This window comes from Lotus japonicus, chromosome 3, assembly GCF_012489685.1.
Source record: "Lotus japonicus ecotype B-129 chromosome 3, LjGifu_v1.2".
In the NCBI taxonomy this organism is placed as follows: Eukaryota; Viridiplantae; Streptophyta; class Magnoliopsida; order Fabales; family Fabaceae; genus Lotus; species Lotus japonicus.
In genome coordinates, this window is record NC_080043.1 from 13,381,452 (window position 1) to 13,407,744 (window position 26,293).

Below are 26,293 nucleotides of genomic sequence, written 5' to 3' on the forward strand. Positions count from 1 at the left end.
TCTAAATCTAAATAAATACCATAACCCCTTTCTCAACCTCTTCTTTCTTTTTCCCCATTCTCTCTCTAGAATCCTCCCCTCTCTCTAGATTTCCTCCATCATTAGCCTAAATTGATCATCATCACTTGTTTGTTTCCTTGCTCTATAATAATAATACCCATTTCATAGTCATTTCATTTCCTTTACTTTTCCATTTTCCAATTTCCAATTTCCACCCATGGATCTGCCATTCACAATCACACCCTTAACCACTTCCAATTCTTCATAAGTAAGATCCATTCATTCACTTGAATCACTTCATATAAAGTCACACACACAACTTGAGAGAAAGAGAGAGAGAGGAAATTGAAAATGAAAATGAAAATCCCTTGTTGTTCGGTTTGCCAAACGCGGTACAACGAGGAGGAGCGTGTTCCGCTTCTACTCCAATGCGGCCATGGCTTCTGCAGAGAGTGTCTTTCTAGAATGTTCTCTGCTTCGCCGGACGCCACGCTCACGTGCCCCCGCTGCCGCCACGTGTCCACCGTCGGCAACTCAGTTCAAGCGCTGCGCAAGAACTACGCTGTTCTCTCGCTCATCCACTCCGCCGCGGAAGCCGCTTCCGCCGCCGGCGTCACTGGCGGAAAGTCCAGCTTCGACTGCGACTGCACCGATGAGGAGGACGGTGACGGTGACGACGATGAGAATGGAGATGACGAGGAGAAGCGGCGCCGGAACAGCCGCGGCTCGCAGGCGTCGAGCTCGGGGGGGTGTGCGCCGGTGATCGAGGTCGGGGCGCATCAGGACTTGAAGCTGGTGAAGCGGATTGGGGAGGGGAGGAGGGCTGGAGTGGAGATGTGGACGGCGGTGATCGGCGGTGGGAGGTGTCGGCATCATGTGGCGGTGAAGAAGGTGGCGATGATGGAGGGGATGGATTTGGAGTGGATGCAAGGGAAGTTGGAGAGTTTGCGTAAGGCTTCGATGTGGTGTAGGAACGTGTGCACGTTCCATGGAGCAATGAGGGTGGATGAGAGTGTGTGTCTTGTGATGGATAGGTGTTATGGATCGGTTCAGTCTGAGATGCAACGCAACGAGGGGAGGCTCACTTTGGAGCAAGTCCTAAGGTTTTGGAGGAGTTTTACTTTTTCAGATTTTGCTTTTGTTCTTTTCTGCTCTTGCTCACATGGTTCTTGTGATTCATTTTGTTGCAAGAAATTTATTTGACTAGGTAGTGACTAGCCATGAAGAAGTATAGTGATTATGTTTGGTTGATTAATTGATTTAGTTTCGCTTGATTTATTTGATGAGTAATCAAACGGTTTTAAATTGCAGTTGTAACCGTCGCGGGCGCGGTTGCGCGCGCAGCTTCCGTGATGAGTATTATAGTAATTTAAACTGTGGCCATCGGCAATAATCCGGAAAAAGAGGATTATTTAGAGCGGGTTCAATGGAAAATGGGGATGGAGTAGCCATGGTTAGGACATCCTTTCTTTAGGGATAAAGAGGGGTGTGAACTTTTTGTTCGTCATTTACCTACCTTTTTTGAGACATTTCCGGTTGTTTACGTAGATAGAGACAAAATTGTTAGAACCGATGTTCCTTTTTGGAGGGGAGTACAGTGTCGAACAAGTAGGTGGACTATTTAGTGATGCGGTATTTGATTTGAAACCATGATGAGTTTTATAGAAATTTTATTGGTATAAGTAAAATGCACCACATTCTGGTTAGGATTTGGAGAAAATGCAATGTATTATGTCTCCACCCGTCAATGACTGATCAATCTTCCGAAGGAAGCTCCATCTTGGTGATCTCATCCAGGCTGCTCTAAATCGGAGTGGTTTATTTGATTCCGTGTCCGAAATTTATCATTTTACTCCAGCCTCTTACTTTCTTATTGGCTAGGTTTAATTAAACCATAAAACAGTGGAATAGCTGAATACTTTGTTTCAAAATTTTCAGAAAATCTTTGTCAAAATGATTTCACCTCTTGATTCCATTGCTTGTTTCTTGTTCATGTAATGTGGGTGATTTAATCACGTATTGCGATTTAGTTGCTCAGGACAGTTATGAATAGTGACATTAAAATTTTCCTAATGTAGATATGGGGCAGATATTGCACGAGGGGTTGTTGAGCTTCATGCTGCAGGCGTTGTTTGCATGAATTTAAAACCTTCCAATTTACTTCTTGATGCCGATGGTCATGCTGTGGTCTCTGATTATGGACTTGCTACAATTCTGAAAAAGCCTTCCTGTTGGAAGGCTCGGCCAGAGTGTGACTCCTCAAAGATCCATTCCTGTATGGAATGTATAATGCTCAGCCCACATTATACCGCACCTGAGGCTTGGGAACCTGTGAAGAAATCATTAAATTTGTTTTGGGATGATGGAATAGGTATATCTTCTGAATCAGATGCCTGGAGTTTTGGTTGTACCTTGGTGGAGATGTGCACGGGTGCCATTCCGTACGTAGAGCAACTCATTCTTTACTTATGCTTTCTTCCCTCTCTTTTTTTTTTCCATCCAAATTTCTCAGTGCAAAATTTATGCTTGTGCAGGTGGGCTGGTTTAAGTGCGGAGGAAATCTATCGGGCAGTTGTTAAAGCAAAGAGATTGCCTCCACAATATGCTAGTGTGGTTGGTGGTGGAATTCCTAGGGAATTGTGGAAGATGATTGGAGAGTGCCTGCAATTCAAGCCTTCTAAAAGGCCTACTTTTAATGCAATGCTAGCAATATTTCTCCGTCATTTGCAGGAAATACCGCGCAGCCCTCCTGCAAGCCCTGATAAGTAAGTCTATTGAGTTATTATAACCATGATTGTGTCTTCTAGTTTAATTTTATAGCATCTGATTGAGCAGTTCAGTCTATTTATGGTTTTTAGTTTGGAAATGTTAACTTGATTGAGAACATACCAAATACACAGTTTTCTTGATGTTCAATAAAAAGCGCCTTATACAATTATTTCTGTCGATATAGTGACTTCGCTAAGAGCTCCATATCAAATGTGACGGAGCCTTCCCCAGTGCCTGAATTAGAAGTTCCTCAGGAAAATCCAAACCATCTTCATCGACTAGTGTCTGAAGGGGTTGTCTCAGGTGTTAGGTTAGTTGGTATTACAACTTTTCTTGCTTGAGCTAGCTTTTACTAAAATTCTGTCATTTTATTCAATGCCTTAGTATTTCTTGTACAGAGACCTTCTAGCAAGGGCTGCATCAGAAAATGGCAGCAACTACATATTTTCTTTATTGGAAGCTCAAAATGCTGATGGGCAAACAGCTCTCCACTTAGCTTGTAGACGTGGCAGTGCAGAACTTGTTGAGGCAATTCTGGAGTATGAAGAGGCAAATGTTGATGTCTTGGACAAAGATGGAGATCCTCCTCTCGTTTTTGCCTTAGCAGCTGGGTCTCCTGAATGTGTTCGTAGCCTCATCAAAAGAAATGCCAATGTGAGGTCGCGATTGAGAGATGGCATTGGCCCATCAGTAGCTCACGTTTGTGCCTATCATGGACAACCAGATTGTATGCGGGTATGTTTCACTTAAATTATACTTTTCCTCCTTCATTTGAGCTATATTCATCTAAATTTATATGGACAAATAACAGGAATTACTATTAGCTGGAGCTGATCCTAACGCAGTGGATGATGAAGGTGAATCTGTACTGCATCGGGCAGTTGCCAAGAAGTACACAGACTGTGCTGTTGTAATAGTGGAAAATGGAGGCTGCAGATCCATGATCATCTCGAATTCAAAGAACCTGACGTAAGTAACCAATTTTCTTTATCTTTAAATTTGTGTGGGTATTTCAATCAGTGGAGGCACAATAACATGATTGACTATTAGGAAATAATGCATTAACAGCTTACATATCATACAGAGGAAAAACAGAATTTCGGAAGTTGTCTTTCTACCATGAACATAAAGTTTCACATATACGATGTTGTTCTGGTTAACTGCATGTCCTTTTCACCACCTTCACATTGAAAGATGAAGCTAATCTGGATGAGTTGCTATGGGCTAGTGTTATTTCTTAGCCACCGGTATAATTGAAAACATTTAAGAATGTGAACAGTATTTAAGTCTTGTACATTGAATCTGCATCTTTAATTTGATGAATGATTAATGATGACTGTCAATATATTACATAAGTGAAGCTTTATCTTGTCATGTAATCATCATGGTGCTTTCCTTTTCATATTTTGTTGCAAAACTTTTAAGGTTATTTATAGTAAGATTTATAAAAATTATGTACAGTAAAAGCATAAATCTTTCTACATTTAAGTTATTCTGATCCCTTTATGGCATATAAGCCGGATGAAAATATCTTGTTGATTCCAATTGCAGTATGTTGTCCATAGTTATCTTATCACCTTAATACTTCGAATTTGTTAATTGGGGTGAAATAAAGAGGTGTTAAAGCAGTGGGGATTAGTCAGGTTAGTTAGTTTAGTTATAAAGAATTGATTTGCAGTTTGTTGAAATTCTAACTGAATTGTAAACTGAATTGTATTTCTGAAAAGTTTTTTTTACAATGAATAGCATTTAGCTATTTATAGAATCAGAGAAGCTTGCGTAGCAAGCTGTTACTAAGAGAGAGAGAGAGAGAGAGAGAGAGAGAATCAGTTAGAATCAGTTACTGTGTAACTGATTCTGTTACACCTAATAACTAATTCTGTTACAGATTGACATGTCAGCAATGCCATGTCAGCATGTGACTACATATATCCTAATACACCCCCTCAAACTGAAGGTGGGTGAGAAACTAGTTTCTCAGTCACATTAAGTTTGCTTCTAAGGTCTTCAAAACGAGTAGGAGAAAGTGCTTTGGTGAAGAGGTCAGCAAGCTGATCAATGGAAGGAACATGATGAACAAACAAAGACTTATTCAGCACCTTCTCTCTAACAAAGAAAATGTCAAGTTCCATATGTTTGGTGCGGGTATGCAATACTGGATTATGAGTTAATGCAACAGCTCCCATATTATCGCAGAAAATTCTGGGAACTGTGAAGGGAACATGCAGCTCTTGTAACAATGATTGAATCCATAGCAACTCAGCTGAGGTATTAGCAAGACTCCTATATTCTGCTTCAGTACTAGACCTGGCTACCAAAGTTTGCTTCTTAGAGGTCCAAGAGACAAGATTAGGACCAAAGAAAACACATGACCCTGAGGTGGATCTCCTGTCATCAACATCAGATCCCCAATCAGCATCACAGTATGCCACTAGAGCTACTGGAGAATGCAGAGAACAAGGCTTGATATGCAAGCCATGATGAATTGTACCCTTTAGATACCTCAATATCCTCTTAACTGCCTTCCAATGTTCCTCCAAGGGCTGACTGAGAAATTGACACACTTTGTTGACTGAAAAGCTTATTTCAGGTCTGGTAAGAGTGGCATATTGCAAGGCCCCAACTATGGACCTATAGAGTGTAGGATCTGCAAAATAATCTGCTCCATGCTTGCTTAGTTTGGCACCACTGACCATAGGTGTAGAGATGCCTTTAGCTTCAGCCATGTCAGCTCTTTCAAGAAGATCACCAATGTATTTGGTCTGAGTAAGTAGGAGAGACCTATCTTGCAAGTGATGGACTTGAACACCAAGAAAATAGTCTAACTGACCCAATTGTTTTAAAGCAAATTCAGAATTAAGCTTTTGAACAATCTCTTGAATAAAGGGCAGAAAATTCCCTGTGATAATGATGTCATCTACATAGACCAAAATATAGATGATACTTGACTTATGATGGAAAGTAAAGAGGGAAGGATCACAACAGCTTGCCCTGAACCCAAATTTGATTAGAGCTGTCTTCAACCTATCAAACCAAGCTCTTGGAGCCTGTTTGAGCCCATATAAAGCTTTGTTCAGCTTGCAAACTAGGGTCTTGTCTGAACTTTGAAAACCAGCAGGCTGCTGCATATATACTTCTTCTTGGAGGGCACCATGAAGAAAAGCATTATTCACATCAAGCTGGTGAATATGCCACTGTTTAGACACAGCCAAGGTAAGAATCAAACGAATTGTAATAGGTTTAACTACAGGAGAAAAAGTTTCTGCATAGTCAAAACCTTTCACTTGATGGTATCCCTTAGCCACAAGTCTGGCTTTATACCTATTAACTGAGCCATCAGCATTTTCCTTTATTCTAAACACCCACTTGCACCCTATAGGATGTCTTCCCTTGGGAAGAGGCACCAAAGTCCAAGTATTGTTGGTCATGAGAGCTTCATATTCAGACTTCATGGCTGCCAACCACTTAGGGTCTTTAAGAGCATGCTTAGTGGTTGTAGGTTCTGCCTGTGCTAAAAGCAAAGTGGGAAAAAGCCTTGGCATAACAATGCCAGACTTTGCCCTGGTTTGCATGGGATGCACATTAACCACTGGTGGAGGCTGAGAAGACTCAGTGGCAGGGACTGAATTGGAAGGTGCAGATGCAGTGGTTGCTGAACCAGAACCAGGAACTGGAGCTGCTGGAGTGGCAGAACTGTTGACTGCAGAAGCTGGACTCTGCTGTGGAGACTGAAGTGGTGCAGGAGATACTTGAGATGTGCTGCCAGTAGACTGGGAAGATTGGTGACTAAGAACTGGTTGCTGCACATGAGGCACAGAAGTAACAACAGGAATAATAGAGGAAATATGTGCATTATTGGAATCAGGACAAGGAGGAGAAAATAAAGTGGTGTATGGAAACTTGAACTCATTAAATTTAACATCTTTAGAGATGTAAATTCTACCATCAGCTGCTAGGCACTTATAACCTTGATGAGAGGAGGAATAACCAAGAAACACACACTCCTTAGACCTAAAGGACAATTTAGAGGAATTGTAAGGCCTAAGATGAGGATAGCATGCACTTCCAAACACTCTAAGGATAGAATAATCAGCAGGAGTGTTGAAAAGCTTATGGTAAGGACTGATGTTATCCAAAACAGGAGTAGGTAGTCTATTGATTAAGAAGGTAGCAGTAAGAAAAGCATGGTCCCAGTAGGAAGTAGGCATGTTAGCACAAGCTAGAAGAGACAATCCAGTTTCTACAATATGGCGATGCTTCCTCTCAACACTACCATTTTGATGGTGTGTATGAGGACAAGTAAGCCTATGATTAATGCCTAGTTTCTGAAAATATGGGACTAAAGGTTTGAATTCAGTGCCACCATCTGTTTGAACAGATTTGATTTTTAAACTAAACTTCAATTCAGCCATAGCTTGAAATTGAAGAAAAACAGAACTGGTATCAGACTTCCTCTTAATTGGATAAATCCATGTAAACCTTGAATAAGCATCAACACAAGTGAGAAAGTAAAGATAGCCAGTAGAAGACTCAATGGAGGCAGGACCCCATAAATCAGCAAAAATTAATTCTAAAGGTGCAGTATATATAGTAGTAGAGGAAGATGAAGGCAATCTATGAGACTTTGCAACACAACAAGATTGACAAATGTGATATTTTGATTTATGAGGAACTGGTATCTTACAAGTGGATAGTGCTAATTGCAGAGCCTCATGATGAGGATGCCCTAATCTAGAATGCCACAAGTCATAAGCTGTGGTACTAGGTACATTATTTGAAACTGAAACAGAAGAAGTAACTGCAGAAGATGCAGGCTTGGACACTGAGAAGGCAGATGGGGCAGAAACTGGAGGAGAACCCTTGTTGAATGTTGAAGAGTGCATGCCATCAAAGGAATATAAGCCATCTGGACCAAGAGAGCCTCGGAGAAGAGTCCTAAAAGTATCCTGAGATTTAACAGTGCAATGAAAAGGGTGAAACTCAAAGAAAACACCATTATCCTTTGCAAATTTGCTAACACTAACCAGGTTTTTAGTAATATTAGGAACTAACAATAGGTTTTTAAGTTGAAGAGTAGTGTGTGTGTGAAAGGGAGAAGAAAAGGAAGCTGAACCAATGGATGTGATAGGCAAACCTTGACCATTTCCCATGTACACTTGATCATTCCCAGTCACTGACACACAATCGGAAACTGCAGAAGCATCATGAGTAACATGATGAGTTGCACCTGAATCTGGAAACCAATTTCCTAGAGTGGAAGGTGCAGAAGTTAGCATAGCTTGTGGTGCACGAGGCTGTGGTGGTGGAGCTCGAGGATGGAAGCCAAAACCAAAGGTGGATGATGCTGGAGAAGCATATCCATAGCCAGGGGCAAACATTGCACCAGATGCAAGGGGAAAACCAGATCCACCAGCAAAAGGCATGCCAAACTGTGCAGGTGCACCAAAAGGTTGAAATCCACGAAAAGGTGAGTATCCAAACTGAGGCATCATGCCATAAGATGAGCCAAAACCATAAGGAGAAGGCATAGGTGTGTTGGAAGACACGTTTGGCTGAGCATTCTGTGCAGGGGAAGCAGAGTTGCCTCGATGATAGCAGATGCTAGCATCATGACCATACTTATGGCAGATCTGACACTGAACTGAAGATCGATCACCACCGCGTCCACGGTTGTTGTAACCACCACGTCCACCGCGTCCACGGTTGTTGTAGCCTCCGCGATCGCGATTGTCACCGGAGCGAGAACGATCATCATCGCGATCTTCATATGCACGATCCTCTGAATCAGTGCGAGAGGCGTAATGAACCTCAGATGCGACTGATGAAGGCGGAGGAGGCGGCGCTGGTGATGGCGCAGGAAGTGGCGCAGACGGTGGCGCTTGCGGTGGCGCTGACGGAGGCGCAACTGCCTGAGCAAGAAAAGCAGACGGAGAAGTCGCAGGAGTCTGACGCGAACGCATACGCTCCAAACGTGCTTCGTGTGCGATGACCATAGCTTCAGCTTGCGAGATCGAGCACGGAAACTCGCGACTACTCACAATAGTCATGAGATGACTATACTCCTCAGGAAGGCCATCGAAAATCGCTTCAAGATGCTCACGATACGTAACCGGATCTCCAATCGAGATCAAAGCGTTCACAATGGATTTGATACGCTTCAGATAATCGGAAGAACTCTTCGATCCTTTGGTGATGGATCGCAACTCAGATCTGAGTTGTGTGGACTGAGCAAGCGAGTGCGCGTGGAAGAAATCAAGCACTGCTTCCCAAACCTGCCATGACTGAGTACAATTCACAACAGTAGGAAGAACAGTAGGTGAAAGAGACGATAGAAGCCAAGTGAACAACGCTGAATCCTGTTGTTCCCAGGCTTGATACGCAGGATTTTCAACCACATTCTCACGATCCTCATCAGTGAGAAAACGAAGAGGAATCTGCGGTGCTGTGAGAAAACTCTGCAAGCGATGAGTTCTCACAATTCCTTCTACGTGTTGCTTCCATGAGAGGAAGTTCGTATCATCAAGCTTCAAGGTGAGCTTGTGAACCAGAGAAGAAGCACTCAACGATGGTTGAGCCACTGGCACAGGAGCTTCTGGAGCTTCACCAGCCATGGTGAAGAAGAAGAGAAACCAGAGAAAAAAGATCAAGGATCGTTCCCTGCTCTTGATACCATGTTGAAATTCTAACTGAATTGTAAACTGAATTGTATTTCTGAAAAGTTTTTTTTACAATGAATAGCATTTAGCTATTTATAGAATCAGAGAAGCTTGCGTAGCAAGCTGTTACTAAGAGAGAGAGAGAGAGAGAGAGAGAGAATCAGTTAGAATCAGTTACTGTGTAACTGATTCTGTTACACCTAATAACTAATTCTGTTACAGATTGACATGTCAGCAATGCCATGTCAGCATGTGACTACATATATCCTAATACAGTTAGAGAAAATTAGGACGGAGCGTGTCATTTTGTGAAGTTGATAGTTTGTGTGAAAGGAGAAATCTTTTGTGAAGAGGAAACCCATGAAAGAGAGATATCTTTCCTATTCACAGTCATTTGATAAAATTGTTCATTTTTTCTATCAATTTTCTGTTTCTTTTTCCCTGGATCCTTACAAATTGATCCGACTTGCCGGATCTCCTACTGGGGAAAAAATGGAGAATTCAAGGTCGCAAGAAGGGGACAAACAGTCATGGGTTGCAATGTCGTCCAAGCACTATCGAGCGTAACGAGATGCAGAAACTATTGCTTAAGAGGCAGTTACTCGGTTGCAATGAAGGAAGGGTGGAGGCCTTCTAGAATGTTAGGATTCCTAAATAACCACCTGATGAGGTGTTATTATTAGTATTGATGAGTAGTACAGCTAGGGGGGGACCACTAGGGAGTGAGAGGAATATATGTTAGTTATGGTGAGAGAATGAGGTAGGCTTGTTTTTGGGCTTAGGATTGGGAGAGAAGAGCACTCTCGAATTGCTCTGTTTAATTTCCTTTGTTTCTTGTATTCTCTAACACAATTTCTGGGTTTCATACCAGAAATTCAGTATAATCAATACAATTTCAGTTCCAGTTTCCTTCATATTTTCTGGTACCTAACATTGGTATCAGAGCTCCCGATCCTGAGGGAGCTTTTATGGTGGTTACGCGAGCTGCAATGGAGTCCAGAGTTGATGACCTTGAGCGATCTGTTACCACGATGAAGGAGATGGCCACGGAGCAATTTGAGGAGCTCCGGCGACTCATCATGAATCGGGAACGGAGGCGCACGCGAGGAAGATTGAACACACCCAGAAACCGGCGACCATCGCGAGACAGAGAGCGAGATCGCGACGCTTCGTCTTCGCACTCCGGGTCGCGAACCGGGTCACGAACCGGGTCGCGTACCTCAGACCACAGCAGGGAGCGATTCGATCACCCCCATCGCGTCCATTTGCGTGCTGTGACTGGAAGAAGGGTCGACATCCCCATGTTTGATGGAAGCGATGCTTATGGGTGGATTAATCGTGTTGAACGGTTCTTCCAACTCAGTCGTGTAGGGGAGGAGGAGAGGTTGGAGATGGTGATGATTGCCATGGAAGGGAAAGCACTGGGATGGTTTCAATGGTGGGAAGAGCAAGCTGTGGAGAGAACCTGGGAACCTTTCAAGCAAGCCTTGATAAGGAGATTTCAACCCACCTTGGTTCAGAACCCTTTTGGCCCTTTGCTTAGCATTAAGCAAAAAGGGAGTGTCATGGCCTACAGGGAAAGCTTTGAAGAGGCAGCAGCACCCATGAGAGGTGCTGATAGGGAGATCCTGAAAGGAGTGTTCCTTAATGGATTGCAGGAGGAAATCAAAGCTGAAATGAAATTGTACCCTGCTGCTGATCTTGCAGGATTGATGGATAGGGCCTTGTTGATTGAGGAAAAAAATTCTGCTCTCAGAGGAGAAAAAGGAAAGGATGAGGACAAACGTGGGTGGAAGGATAAGGGTGGGTTTGGAAGCAAATCTTCAAGTTATGGGGGAAAGCACATAAGTTATAATTCCAGTCATCAGGGGAAGAACAATACTGGACAGGAAACCAAACCAAAAGAGACCCAGGACGATGGAGGGAATGAAACTAAGAACCCTGAGAAGAAGTGGCAAGGGGGACAAAGACTCTCTCAAAATGAGTTGCAAGAGAGAAGTAGAAGAGGATTGTGTTTTAAATGTGGTGAGAAGTGGGGAAGAGAACATGTGTGTGCTAAGAAACATTTCCAATTCATTCTCATTGAGGGAGATGAAGAGGAAGAAGAGGAAGACATATTTGAAGAAGCTGAAGATGGTGAGTTTGTTTTGGAGGGCAAAATACTGCAATTGTCTCTTAATAGTAAAGAGGGCTTAACATCTAACAGGTCTTTCAAAGTTAGAGGAAGACTTGGAACAAGGGAAATCTGGATTCTGGTAGATTGTGGAGCAACCAACAATTTTATCTCCCAAAATATTGTGAATGAACTAGACTTGGCTGTTGTAGCAACCACTGAATATGTGGTGGAAGTTGGAAATGGGGCCAGAGAGAGAAATTCAGGAGTGTGCAAGAATTTGTCACTGGTAGTGCAAGGAATCCCTATCACTCAACATTTCTTTATCCTTGGGCTTGGGGGCACTGATTTAGTCCTGGGAATGGATTGGTTAGCCAGCCTTGGGGACATTGGGGCCAACTTCAAAGAACTTATTATTAAGTGGAACGTTCAGGGCAAGCAGTTTGTGTTACATGGAGAACCGCAGGGTAATAAAATTCAGGAAGCTTGCAAAAACATAAAGAGCACAAGGAAGAACAAAGACCTGGATTTCTGCCTTTCTCATGAGTTTGTAGAAGGTATCAACATAGCAGTAGCTGAGGTCCCTGCTGAATTGAAAACCGTTATTGAAAAATTCCCTGTGGTGTTTCAAGAACCTCATGGGCTGCCTCCTAAGAGGCCTACTGATCATGCTATTATACTGCAGCAAGGAGCAGCAACACCAAACATAAGGCCCTATAGGTATCCATTCTACCAGAAAAATGAGATAGAAACTCAAGTGCAGGACATGCTCAAGAATGGGATTATAAGGCCCAGCATTAGTCCATTCAGTAGCCCTGCAATTCTAGTGAAGAAAAAAGATGGAGGGTGGCGTTTCTGTGTTGACTATAGAGCCTTGAACAAGGTTACTATACCAGATAAGTTCCCTATACCTATAATCGATGAATTATTATATGAGATAGGTTCTGCTGTTATCTTTTCTAAATTGGACTTAAAATCTGGTTATCATCAAATAAGGATGAAAGAGGAGGATATTCATAAAACAGCTTTTAGAACTCATGAAGGACATTATGAATATCTAGTAATGCCTTTTGGGTTATCTAATGCTCCTTCAACCTTTCAGGCCCTCATGAATCAGGTTTTGAAACCTCAGTTAAGGAAGTTTGTTTTGGTTTTTTTTGATGATATACTAATCTATAGCAAGAGTTTAGAATTGCACATGGAACATTTGAGGTTGGTGCTCCAAAGCTTGCAGGAAAATCACTTAGTAGCTAATAAAAAGAAATGTTCATTTGGCCAACCAGAATTGGTCTATTTAGGCCATGTAATCTCCAAGCAAGGAGTAGCTGCTGATCCCTCTAAAACCAATGACATGCTGAATTGGCCTCAACCCAAAGAAGTGAAAGGGTTAAGGGGTTTCTTGGGTTTGACAGGGTATTATAGAAGGTTTGTGAGGAATTACAGCAAGTTAGCTCAACCTCTAAACCATCTCCTCAAGAAAAACAACTTTGAATGGAATGAGGAAGCCAGTCTAGCTTTTGCCAAATTAAAGGAGGTAATGACTACTGTTCCTGTGTTGGCAGCACCAGATTTCAGCAAGGAATTTGTGCTTGAGACTGATGCATCAGGAAAGGGGCTTGGAGCTGTTTTGATGCAAGAAGGGAGACCAATTGCATTCATGAGCAAGACTTTATCTGACAGAGCTCAGGCAAAATCAGTATATGAAAGAAAATTAATGGCTGTGGTTTTCGCAATCCAGAAATGGAGGCATTATTTACTTGGTAGCAAGTTCCTAATCCACACAGATCAAAAGAGCTTAAAGTTCTTAGCTGACCAGAGATTGATGGGTGAAGATCAGCAAAAATGGGTTTCCAAATTGATGGGTTATGATTTTGAAATCAGGTACAAACCTGGAGTAGAAAACAAAGCAGCAGATGCCTTGTCCAGAAAAATGCAATTTTCTGCCATCTCATCTATTCAGTGTGAAGGCTGGAATGACTTAGAAGAAGAGTTATTGGCTGATGAAAAATGTAAAAAAATCATGCAAGAGCTATTGACACAAGGGCAATCTCTAGCAGGGTATCAATTAAGGAAGGGAAGACTATTTTATAAGGACAGAATAGTGTTACCAAAGGAGTCCAGCAAGGTTCTCACCATACTCAAAGAATACCATGAGTCTGCTCTTGGAGGCCATGCAGGGGTCTTTAGAACTTATAAGAGAATCTCAGCTCTATTTTACTGGGAAGGGATGAAGATGGACATTCAGAAATTTGTGCAAGATTGTGAGGTTTGCCAGAGAAACAAATATGAAGCATTGAATCCAGCAGGTTTGTTACTACCTCTTCCTATACCATCACAAGTGTGGTCTGATATTTCTATGGATTTCATAGGGGGCCTTCCTAAGGCAATGGGGAAGGACACCATCTTTGTGGTGGTTGACAGGTTCACCAAATATGCCCATTTCATAGCTCTCTCACACCCCTATAATGCTAAGGAAGTGGCTGAAATATTCATAAAGGAGGTAGTAAAGCTACATGGGTTTCCCAATACCATAGTTTCTGACAGAGACAGAGTTTTTCTTAGCACTTTCTGGACTGAACTCTTTAGATTGGCTGGAACCAAACTGAAATTTAGCTCTGCCTACCATCCTCAAACAGATGGGCAGACCGAGGTAGTAAATAGGTGTGTTGAAACCTATCTCAGGTGTGTGACAGGAACAAGACCTAAGCAATGGCCAAGATGGTTGTCTTGGGCAGAATTTTGGTATAATACCAACTATCATTCTGCCATCAAAACCACTCCCTTCAAGGCCTTATATGGGAGAGACCCTCCTGCTATCATCAGGGGAACTGATTCTGTCACTTCAGTAGAGGAAGTGGAGAAGCTTACTGCTGAAAGGAACCTTATGCTAGATGAACTCAAGGAAAATTTGGAGAAGGCTCAAAACAGAATGAGACAGCAAGCAAATAAACATAGAAGAGACATTCAATTTGAGGTAGGGGATCTTGTGTATCTCAAGATTCAACCCTACAAACTCAAGAGTTTGGCCAGGAGGAAGAATCAAAAGTTGAGCCCTAGATACTATGGTCCTTATCCTATAATAGAGAAGATCAATGCTGCTGCTTACAAGCTTCAATTACCAGAGGACAGCCAAGTTCATCCAGTATTCCACATTTCTTTGCTCAAAAAAGTAGTGAAGGAGGGGATCGTCAGCCAACCATTGCCCAAAGATCTAAATGAAGGGTGGGAGCTTCAAGTAGAACCTGAAACCATCTTGGATGCCAGACAGAATGACCTTGGAACCACAGAAGTTCTAGTGAGATGGAAGAATCTGCCAGCTTTTGAAGATTCCTGGGAAGAATTGGACAGATTGATAGCACAATTTCCAGACCATCACCTTGAGGACAAGGTGAATCTTCAAGGGGGGAGAGATGTTGCACCTGCTATGGCCAGGCCCAGGTTTGGCAAAGTCTACAATAGGAAGCCCAAGTCCACTGGCATTCTGTCAAATGACAAGGCCTTCTAGAATGTTAGGATTCCTAAATAACCACCTGATGAGGTGTTATTATTAGTATTGATGAGTAGTACAGCTAGGGGGGGGACCACTAGGGAGTGAGAGGAATATATGTTAGTTATGGTGAGAGAATGAGGTAGGCTTGTTTTTGGGCTTAGGATTGGGAGAGAAGAGCACTCTCGAATTGCTCTGTTTAATTTCCTTTGTTTCTTGTATTCTCTAACACAATTTCTGGGTTTCATACCAGAAATTCAGTATAATCAATACAATTTCAGTTCCAGTTTCCTTCATATTTTCTGGTACCTAACAGTGACCCTCTTCGAAGCTGATCTTGTCGCAACAATAGAAAAAAATTCCAATGGAAACAATGGAGAGTGCAGCCACCAAGAATCATTTTCTTAGGCAAGATGGAGCTACCCACCTTCGTTGTGACCAATCCACTAGGAAGTGCCACTAAAGAGTTCTTCAAAGGGGCACCACACAAAGTGGTTAGAGAAAGCGCAGGAAGAACCAAATATAGAGATGTTAGTGCAACGTTACAGGCAGAGCAGCCATGGGTGCATATAACAGAAATGCAATTCTCTAAACCTAAATTTCTGGGTATTCCGGGATAGAACAAAGCTAGAGGGGCAATTTTTCATTATGAATATCAGTGTTGTCAAATATCCGCCATTACCAAATCTCATGGCGGAATTCTAGCAAGCCGCCATGGCCGATATTCCGCCATATGCCATAATATTTGATAAATATGGTCAGTTTTTGCCATTAACAACACTGATAAATATAGGATTTTATTGTTTTGCATGGAGGAAATTCCTTTAATGCGTCATTTTCTATAATTGAACCCCTCTTAGTGGGATAATGGTTGGTTTTTATCGTTAATTAGTGCATGCGTGTTGATACTTTGTCTCACATGGAGATATTTTCTTACGGTTTTATTCTGCTGTTACAGACCACTTCACTTGTGTGTGGCAACATGGAATGTTGCTGTTGTGAAGAGATGGGTGGAAGTTGCAACTCCCGATGAGATCGCTGAAGCAATTGACATACCAAGTCCTATTGGCACTGCCTTGTGCATGGCAGCTGCTTCTAAGAAAGATCATGAAAGTGGTATCCAAAACTTCATTGCTTCATAATAATTTTAACATTTGGCTATTTTTTTATTGAGCTACTACTTTTTTATTTACTGCAAAATTTGGTGTGGTTTTCTTTCTAATAGATTTACTAAACTCATGCCAATGAAGTTTCTTAAAACAAACCAAGTTGTTAAGAGATTGTAACTGCATGAGTTTGAGAGCTGTAATGTTAGTCGTTCTTAATCACCATCACCACTATGATGGTTCAAGAAATAAATATCCAAGGTTTGTCTAGAAATCGTTGAATATTTACTGCATGTCAATTTCAAGGGTGTAGATAGGAACTAGAGAAACACAGTTGTAGAGGGATAAGGAATTCTTCAGTGCAGGGAAAACTAACAACAAAGTCGGAGAGAAAAATTAGGAATTCGTTGGATCCGGGGTTGGGTCTCGTGACCAGGTTCATAATTTCAACGTTTTAGATTCTTTTTTTTCTTTTTTCTTTTAAAACTGGTTCAAGAATGTCGTTTCAACTATTTTTCCTAGAAATTAGGGAGTGAGACATTTAATTTCATTAAAAACAAGCCTAAAAATTGCTATTGCTGCCCACATTTGTTTTCTTCTTCTGTTTTTCACCGTTTCACTTATTCACGCAGCCTCTCTGCCTCCTTTTGTTATTTTAACATGATTATGATGTGCACCGGAGTTGGAGTACAATCTATATGTTAGGTTGTTTATTTACTAAGATGATTTTGATGATAAGTTGATAACTGAATTATGCCCTAGAGTGTGGTGATTCAGCATCGTTCTGTTGAATCCCCATTCATCTTCAAGCTATCACTTCAAATTTGAGAGTTAATGCGTGACTATTTTTACTTGCATGCTATTTATACTCTTTACAGCAATAGTAAGTAGTTAAATTTCTGATCCTATTTGTTCATGCCAAATATAGAGGGGAGAGAACTGGTGCGGATATTACTTGCGGCAGGAGCTGATCCATCTGCTCAAGATTCACAGAATGGGAGGACGGCTTTGCATACAGCTGCTATGACTAACGATGTAGACTTGGTTAAGGTTAGTGAATAAACTCTTGCTAAGAATGATTAAGTCTCCATAAGTATTTTGTTGGTCATTTTTGACTTCATGCTTTTATGATTTCGTTGCTTCGTGTAGGTTATTCTTGCTGCTGGGGTTGATGTGAACATTCGCAATGTGCACAACAGTATACCTCTTCATTTGGCCTTAGCTAGGGGTGCAAAGGCATGTGTTGGACTGCTTCTAGCTTCTGGGGCAGATTATAATTTGCAGGTTTTCTTCTGAATTCCCATTCTCACCATTTGATCACATTACTAGTATACTTATAATTCTAATTACTTCAGAATCTTGATCTCTGGTAGCATTATTAACTATGGTTGTCTGCTCTGATTTTTTTTATTTATATTTTATATTTTCCCCTTATTTCTCATATGTATTATAAAATTGTTCTATTTACTTCATCAGGATGATGATGGTGACAATGCTTTCCATATAGCAGCAGAGACTGCAAAAATGATACGTGAAAATCTTGACTGGCTTATTGTTATGCTAAAGAATCCCAATGCTGATATTGAGGTTAGAAACCACAGGTAAGACATAGCTTAAGGCACCGCATTTTATTAAGTTTTAAATATTTTATTATAAACATATCTGAATAACTATTGTCATAACTTTGATAATGTGTTTGGCTACTGATTGCTAGTCCAGTAGTCCAGATTAACATATTAAACCCATTGAACTCCAAATCAATATAACTGATAAGTTATGTTTTATGATAGTGGCAAGACACTACGTGACATCTTAGAGGCTCTCCCCCGAGAATGGATGTCAGAAGATTTGATGGAGGCACTCATGAATAGAGGAGTTCATTTGTCTTCTACAATGTGGGTGGAAAGCATAGTTTTCTGCATTTCATATTGGTACTATATGTGACTATGTGACTAATACTTATTAAAATTTGTTTATTTATGGCTGAATAGATTTGAAGTGGGGGACTGGGTGAAGTTCAAAAGAACTGTCATAACTCCATCATATGGGTGGCAAGGTGCTAGACCAAAGAGTGTTGGTTTTGTGCAAAGTGTTCCAGACAGGGATAATCTCATTGTTTCATTTTGTTCGGGGGAGGTTCATGTGCTGGCAAATGAAGTTGTAAAAGTCATTCCATTGGACAGGGGACAACATGTACAATTGAAAGAAGATGTAAAAGAGCCAAGGTATGATATTGCATAACTGCTACACTACATTTTTTAATGTAATATAGTAGCTTCTTTATCTTATATATGTCTATGTCAGGGATTTTTTTGCCCAGTAATTGTTAAACACTTATACGAATTGCAGAGGTCCTGCGTCAGTATGATTTACGAAAAGACACTATTAGTATGATTGTCGATGAGTAAGATCAATGATTGTTTGAGAGACTAAATGGCATAAACAGCAGCATTGAAGTATAAGTTGGGTTTGGGATACAACTCCTCTAAAATTAGGAGTGTGCTTTAGAGGGTAAAGTGTAGACTGTAGAGTTATAATCATAGTTTATTTAATAAATGTGTAGGTATGTTATCACAAATTTAACCTTTGGTTGGAAAATAAATGGTTATAACTTCACTACACTATAAAGTGCACTCTTGACTTCGAAAAATCAAATCCTTTGGTCTGGGTCATCATTCTCACTTTGTCTCAATACTATGCTAGCATGTGAGAAGAGCAAGGGGTAACCGAAACAAAAATGTTCAAAGACAATCAAAATTCTAGGATGTTCAGTTGGTTGAATACTTCACAGCTGATAGAAAGGTGAAACAGTCTTTGAAAATTAAGGTAGGGTGAAACAGATTATATCAATCAAGAGTTCCAAAGAAACTCGGTATCAAAATAGTACAAGACAAATCATGGAGGATGGTACTGCTTCGATACCATATAGAAATTTAAGGAAGGAGAAAAGAAAATAGAGACTGAAATTAATTGTGAAGTTCTCCTTTATCTCTTTTTACCCACTATTGGACTCTAGATATTGGAAGAGAGTGATTGAAATAAAATGCTAGAGGACTCTAGGTACTGATTACTATCATTCACTTTCCATGCTTCTTCCATTCAGACCTTGGTGCATTTCCTTTTGTATTTCGATGATTCATGAAGTCCAGTGGAGTTGTCATACTATTATTTAATATTATGTTGACTTATTATGATTCATTATATATGTTGAAAATATATTTAGTCTTCTAGGTATAGAGAGAAGAAAAGGAATAGTCAAAGCTAATAAAATTATATTAACTGATGTTAATGAGAAGTTGGATGTTCTTACAAAAGACAAAGTAGCAATCCTGATTTTTCTTATTACTAGTCCTTATCAAATAAGGAGACAAATCATGATATAAGAAAATTTGGAAATCGGAATTAAGAGATAATCTAAACTGATGTATTTTATGATAGAATAATGATGAGTTGAGGTATTGTTTAGATAGTCTAACTCTCTTCCTCAAGCTAACACTTTCTAAGTGGAAGCTTGTTATGAAGGAAACCTTGGGGAAAGAAAATTAAGAGACCGGCGGGGCCAGAATACATTGGGACAAAATCTGGGGCAGAGACCATATTTGGGACAATAGTCAAGGCCAGAACAAATCTAGGACAAAGGCCAAGACCAAACCTCAATTGGGATGAAAACTGAGCCTAAACTGCAACCAGGACAAAAGTTGGTTGCAAACTAAAGTGGGGCTTTATTTCTGGGATAGTCTGGGCCAAAATGCTTCTAGGATAGCTGGGACTGGACTATGTTTGGGGCAGGCAGGGCCAGGGTGCATCTAGGATTGTTAAGGCCAAACAACATTTGGAGTAGCTGGGGTGGGAAAAAACTGCATTTGAGATTTGGGATAGAAGTCAATGGGGGACCATAAAGGTTACATCAGCTACTGGAAAGAGGGCATGCCAGCAGGATGAATTAATCTAAGGCTTCTGAGATAGGTTGTGGAAGTGGCAAGTAGAAACAACCACTAAAACAACCTGGGGGAGAAAGGGTTGTCGCCGCTTGTGCACAACTGGTGAGAAGAATAATGGAGACAATGACATTGTTATCTTAGAGTCCCGGCTTATAGGGAACTCAGCAATGGAATAGTGACAAGACAGGTCAGTTGGTGGAAAAGGAATAATTACAATGATAAAATCATATTGATAATTGACATTGATGTGAACAATATGTTGGATGTTCTTACAGAAACAAAGCACTAATCCCCTTATTCATAACCCTCATTAAGTAAAGAATCAAATCATGATATATATGATAATATGGAAATCAATTTTGAGAGATGATCTTAGATACTCTAACATATTTTTATGATAGAATATTAATGTCTCGACTCTTGAGATATTTTTTCAGATATTCTTCTCAAGTTTTTTATTTTAATTTGTACAAAAAACAGGATGATGATGTACAAACAACCTATGACTTGGTTATTACATTCTGTTTTGTGCATTTTGCTGGGCATGCCTGCAATACTTGAGGATTTTTCATTTGCCTATGGTTTTGATGACTTTTTCTATTTTAGGTTTGGTTGGCGTGGGCAGTCACGTGATAGCATTGGGACAGTATTATGTGTTGACGATGATGGAATCCTCCGTGTTGGATTTCCTGGAGCATCCAGAGGATGGAAAGCTGACCCAGCTGAGATGGAACGGGTTGAGGAATTCAAGGTTGGAGACTGGGTTCGTATTCGTCCAACTCTTACATCTGCAAAGCATGGACTAGGATCTGTGACACCAGGAAGCATTGGCATTGTATATTGTATCCGACCAGACAGTAGTCTGTTAATAGAACTGAGCTATCTTCCAAATCCATGGCATTGTGAACCGGAGGAGGTTGAGCATGTTGCTCCGTTTAGGGTAAAAAGCATGCTTGATTATTTTCATTCTCTGACTTAGTAGTTTATTTTTCTCCTATCTTCATTACATGTCTTACAATAATGAAAGTTGTCTTACAGATTGGTGATCGGGTATGTGTGAAGCGATCTGTTGCAGAACCTAGATATGCCTGGGGTGGTGAGACGCATCATAGTGTTGGAAGAATAAGTGAGATTGAGAATGATGGTCTCTTAATAATCGAAATACCTAATCGACCCATACCATGGCAGGCTGATCCATCTGATATGGAGAAGGTGGAAGATTTTAAGGTGGAAACTCTTCCTTTTTATGTTAATCATTTGCTTCCGCTTTTAGTTTGTTATCTTCATATATATTTATGTGAGATGCCTTATTATTGTTAATTTATCCAAAAGCAGGTTGGAGATTGGGTCAGAGTGAAAGCTTCAGTGTCTTCTCCAAAATATGGATGGGAGGATATTACAAGGAACAGTATTGGGGTAATTCATAGCTTGGAGGAGGATGGTGATATGGGTGTTGCCTTTTGCTTCAGAAGTAAGCCTTTTTCATGCTCAGTCACTGATGTGGAGAAAGTTCCCCCTTTTGAGGTGGGGCAAGAAATTCATGTGATGCCATCTGTTACTCAGCCACGGCTCGGGTGGTCAAATGAATCACCAGCTACTGTTGGAAAAATAGTGAAAATTGATATGGATGGTGCTCTCAATGTAAGCTTAGTTTTTTTTTCCTCTTTTCCTCTTAATTTGTTTTTGCATGATATACTACACCTCTAATGACTTCTTCCAACTAAAACTTTTGAAGTGTGTTCCATAACTATAGCTATTAGCTAAATAGGACCTAACACAGTTTTATGTGATACTGTTTAACCTGAAATAGACTCATTTTGGTATGTAAAGCGTATAGAGCCATATAAGCATTGCCTAGGAAATAGCCTTCTTTGGGGGGGTGGACTTTTGCTACTTTATGTGGCTAAAATCGAAGTTTGGCAGAAAAGATTTCGAACAGACCCAGTTGTATGTTGAATTTATGTTCTAGTTTTCACAGTATCTGGGTGCTACTGGTTTAAAACTCTAAATTGATTCCAAACTCGAATTTTTGAGCACAAGTTGATAAGTATTATTAATCTTATATTATAAAAATGAGTTGTCAGTTATTACTAATATCATAATAGAAAAATGAGATGACAACTTTTGATGGGCAGTCTCCCAGAGACTGGGTATGAGAATTTGCCGATCATTAAAGCTACAACTTTTGCATAAGTGGTCAAATAGTACTTGACGAGAACTTCCAAGGGCATGATCAGGCAAAAATCATTTGATGAAAACCACCTCTATTTATCTTTGTTGATACTTCTTCCTATCTACGTTTGACATGAGAAATTGAGAGAGTTAGATTAAAATATTGACCACCACTTTTACTGATTAACTAATCTTCTTATAGAGCATTTCATTGACAATGTTATTTCTTATTTCATCCTGAGATTACAACAGACAAGTGATTTAGCTCGTTGTTCTGTTTGCAGGTGAAGGTTGCATGTAGGCAGAGCTTATGGAAAGTTTCTCCTGGAGATGCAGAACGGCTTCCAGGATTTGAAGTTGGGGATTGGGTGCGTTCAAAATCAAGCCTGGGAACTAGACCAAATTATGACTGGAATAGTGTTGGGAGAGATAGTTTAGCAGTTGTGCATAGTGTTCAGGAGTCTGGATACTTGGAGTTGGCTAGCTGTTTCCGTAAAGGGAAGTGGATCACTCATTATACCGATGTTGAAAAGGTTCCTAGCTTCAAAGTCGGGCAGTATGTTAGGTTCCGAACTGGGTTGGTTGAACCGAGATGGGGTTGGAGAGGAGCCCAACCTGAATCTCAAGGGATTATAACCAGTATTCATGCTGATGGAGAAGTCAGGGTCGCATTCTTTGGTTTGCCAGGACTGTGGAAAGGAGATCCTTCAGACCTGCAGATAGAGCAAATCTTTGAAGTGGGAGTGTGGGTGAGATTGAAAGATAACGCAAATAATTGGAAATCAATTGGGCCAGGTAGTGTTGGCGTCGTTCAAGGAATAGGGTATGAAGGAGATGAATTGGACAGAAGCACTTTTGTTGGCTTTTGTGGGGAGCAAGAAAAGTGGGTAGGACCAAGTTCCCATCTTGAAAGAGTTGACAAACTCCTTGTTGGACAGAAGGTTAGAGTCAAACAATACGTAAAGCAACCAAGATTCGGATGGTCAGGGCACAGCCATGCAAGTATCGGGACTATACAAGCAGTTGATGCTGATGGAAAACTTCGAATATACACACCGGCAGGTTCAAAAGCATGGATGTTGGACCCTTCAGAAGTTGATGTGGTAGAAGAGAAGGAGCTCTGTATTGGAGACTGGGTGAGGGTTAGATCATCAGTTTCAACCCCAACCCACCATTGGGGGGAAGTGAGTCATTCCAGCATTGGGGTGGTGCATCGGATGGAAGATGAGGATCTGCGGGTGGCGTTTTGTTTTATGGACAGGCTATGGCTTTGTAAGGCCGGGGAAATGGAACGGGTTAGGGCATTCAAAGTTGGGGACAAGGTAAAGATCAGAGATGGACTGGTAGCCCCAAGGTGGGGTTGGGGAATGGAGACACATGCTAGCAAGGGACAAGTAGTAGGGGTAGATGCAAATGGGAAAGTAAGAATAAGGTTCCGATGGAGGGAAGGGAGGCCCTGGATAGGAGACCCTGCAGATATTGCCCTTGATGAGAACTGATGTACCATTTAGGAAAATGGAAGCTTGTATCATAACTTGATTTGGACTATGCTCTTCTGGGTCTGAGCTTGTGCAAAGAAGTGGTGAGCTTTATGCGCCCTGTATCAGATATGCTCTGAAGTCTGAACTATAACTCCTGTCTGATGGTTGGAATACAGTTTGACCTGATTTATTGATGTTAATAAACAGAGTGAAGATTGAAGTTATGGCGAAACGAAAATCAAAATTGGCTCCTAACCAAGATGTGGAGATTTACAGGCATTAGGCAAATATTGGCGATTGGCCTATTTATATTCATTACTCACATATAAGCTTGTAGTCCCAGATTTTGAGGTGTATATTTACATCATTACTTAATATAATTATTGTACAAATTGTACTCACCGCTCAACTTGATACATTTTTTTACTCACCATTATGCAGTTGCATAATGTTAAATAGAATTGATTCCATTATAGAGCGTTTGGACATACCCTTGTGTTATTATTAGGTAAAATGCACGCTTATGGTTAAGCATTTTCGTACCGCACAGTCCAATTACTAATACAGGCAATAATTGTTTATTCACACCTCTAAATGAGGTGGAATGAGGTGGAGGAAGAGAGAGATAGGAAGAAAAGAAAAAGTAAGAGTGAGAAAGTATAAAATGTGATAGATGATAAGAGGAGAGAGATAGAAATAAAAATATGTGAAAATGAAGTGTATAAAAAAAGAGGTTTGTATATATCATTACCCGTGCAGGTCATTGCTCAATGACACTCTGTCCTAAGTGGAGACATGAGTGGAGAATGAGTAAAGGGCAAAACTTGGAAAATATAACCTCTCCAGCCCCTCTCTACTCTACTGCAAAATTGTGACCATTTGATTGATCTAGTATTCTAGTGGCAGCAATTCATCAGGCGGAAAAAGAAAACGGCACTTCCCCAAAACCAAAAGCAATATATAAGGGGTACTTGTATGCTAGTTTTTTTTAAAATAAACTTTTATTGAAAAATAGCCACACTGCACGAAGTTCTTTTTTAATTTTGCGTGCATTTTTTTTAAATGTTTAATTTTTCAAACTTATTTATTTGAACGAGTTAAATAAAACATGTTCAACTTTTCTCACTTCTTCAAGAGTCGGACTTGAGGTTAACCGAGTCAATATTGAGGCTGGAGAAGTCACTGAGGGAGGAATATGAGATTCTCTACAGGAAGAACTAATATGGTTCCAAACATCGGTTTTCTCGCTATGAGATAAGGGCTCTTCTTTAATATCTGCAAGAGGTTAGAGTCCCCTTGCCAAGGGTGGAGTTCTGCTCCGTCCACCTCCCCCGATAGGGATTGGGTAGCGAATAAAGCCTTAGTTTAGGTTAGAGTCCCCTTTTTCTTGTGGCTTGTCGTGAAGGGAACACTGCCAACGAATTCGAAGCGGTATTTCAACCATCTCAATTCATCTGCCCGCTGTTCTAGATGCGATGCGAATGTTGAGGATGTCCACCATTTGTTATGTGCTTGTCCGAACTCTAGGCGTCTTTGGTCACATTGTTTGCTATTCTTCCCCTTCTACATGAACATATTCCATTCCATATCTGGTTGCGGGTTTGTTCTCTAACCAATCTTCATTATGGTGGATGTGGTGCGGGTGAAAAGAGTGTGCTTGGTCCACAACGTTGGGGTGTGAGTTTTGTTCTCCGTCGTGCTTCTTGATGCAACGAGCTGGTTGAAGTGGTTGTCGACCTCCATACCGCCGCACAACCCTGTTAAGGTCGTTCATGCCTCCCCGCAACGGGTGGTTTCAGGTACGCAGGTTTTGATTAATGTTGATGGTAGCTAGAATCCACCGTCAAATCGCATGGGTTGTGCCGTTGTGACTCACAACGCTTATGGTTGATGTGCTTCAACCTGTTGAAGTTGTTGATTGTACCCCATTACCCCGCTACTGTTGACTGTAGGAACGTGGTTGATGTGCTTCATCCTGCGACGAATGGTTCGAATTGTTGGGCACCCAATACCGTTCAGCGAGTTAAGAAGATGTTGGGTTGGAACTGAGAGGTTCGTGTTACTTACGTCCCGCAGGAGAGGAATAATGCAGCAAACTTTTTGGCTAGACAAGCTGTGAGAGAATTCCCCTCGGCATCTCTGGCGGCTTCCTCCATCTAATGTAATTGTGTCACTCTGCTTTGACGCCTTAGTTTAGTTTGTGTCTATTAGATTTCCTCTTGTAACAAAAAAACTTTTATCATTATTTAATATTTTAAGTTAAATAAATGCATATATTTTTGGTGCTTATAGGTCCACAAGGAAGCAATTTTGTTCGAATATTCAAATCATGATGGAGCTAACTCTTCCAACAAAGGTTTATTTCATCCACAAGACTCAAACTGAAACACATGAAAATCAAAAATTATGAAAAGTAAAAGAATAATCTTTAGGCACAATGTTGTTATTTTGTATATTTTGCTGTATCACTTTCTGATATGAAGAAAATCATAATTACCATAAAAGTCATCTACCCAATTGCAAGATCTATCCCATTACTAAGATGTTTCAAATAAAAAATCACGAGCA

General features: G+C 40.8%; 1 protein-coding gene across 2 annotated transcripts; it reads left to right on the plus strand.

The window, feature by feature from the left end:
• LOC130742375 (E3 ubiquitin-protein ligase KEG) lies at positions 1-24,213 on the plus strand. 2 transcript variants are annotated; one of them, XM_057594475.1, is made up of 16 exons: positions 1-1,103; positions 2,079-2,441; positions 2,535-2,765; positions 2,954-3,079; positions 3,168-3,504; positions 3,581-3,738; positions 15,984-16,141; positions 17,060-17,181; positions 17,281-17,415; positions 17,608-17,732; positions 17,922-18,026; positions 18,123-18,356; positions 20,679-21,012; positions 21,111-21,299; positions 21,408-21,713; positions 22,529-24,213. In XM_057594475.1, exons 1-16 carry the CDS (start codon positions 352-354, stop codon positions 23,741-23,743), a joined length of 4,890 nt encoding a protein of 1,629 aa, XP_057450458.1. In that variant the 5' UTR covers positions 1-351; the 3' UTR covers positions 23,744-24,213. The 2 variants fall into 2 exon arrangements, with proteins under 2 accessions (XP_057450458.1, XP_057450460.1); XM_057594477.1 differs by having other exon boundaries at positions 15,984-16,138.
• Positions 24,214-26,293: the final 2,080 nt, after the last annotated feature.

What these genes read in the sequence shown, in the direction of transcription:
- LOC130742375 (XM_057594475.1), top strand. Translation starts at nt 352, where the DNA reads ATGAAAATGAAAATCCCTTGTTGTTCGGTTTGCCAAACGCGGTACAAC. An exon ending in GACAACCAGATTGTATGCGG is followed by an intron (nt 3,505 to 3,580) that starts GTATGTTTCACT and finishes GACAAATAACAG; the next exon opens with GAATTACTATTAGCTGGAGC. An exon ending in GTTCATTTGTCTTCTACAAT is followed by an intron (nt 18,027 to 18,122) that starts GTGGGTGGAAAG and finishes ATGGCTGAATAG; the next exon opens with ATTTGAAGTGGGGGACTGGG.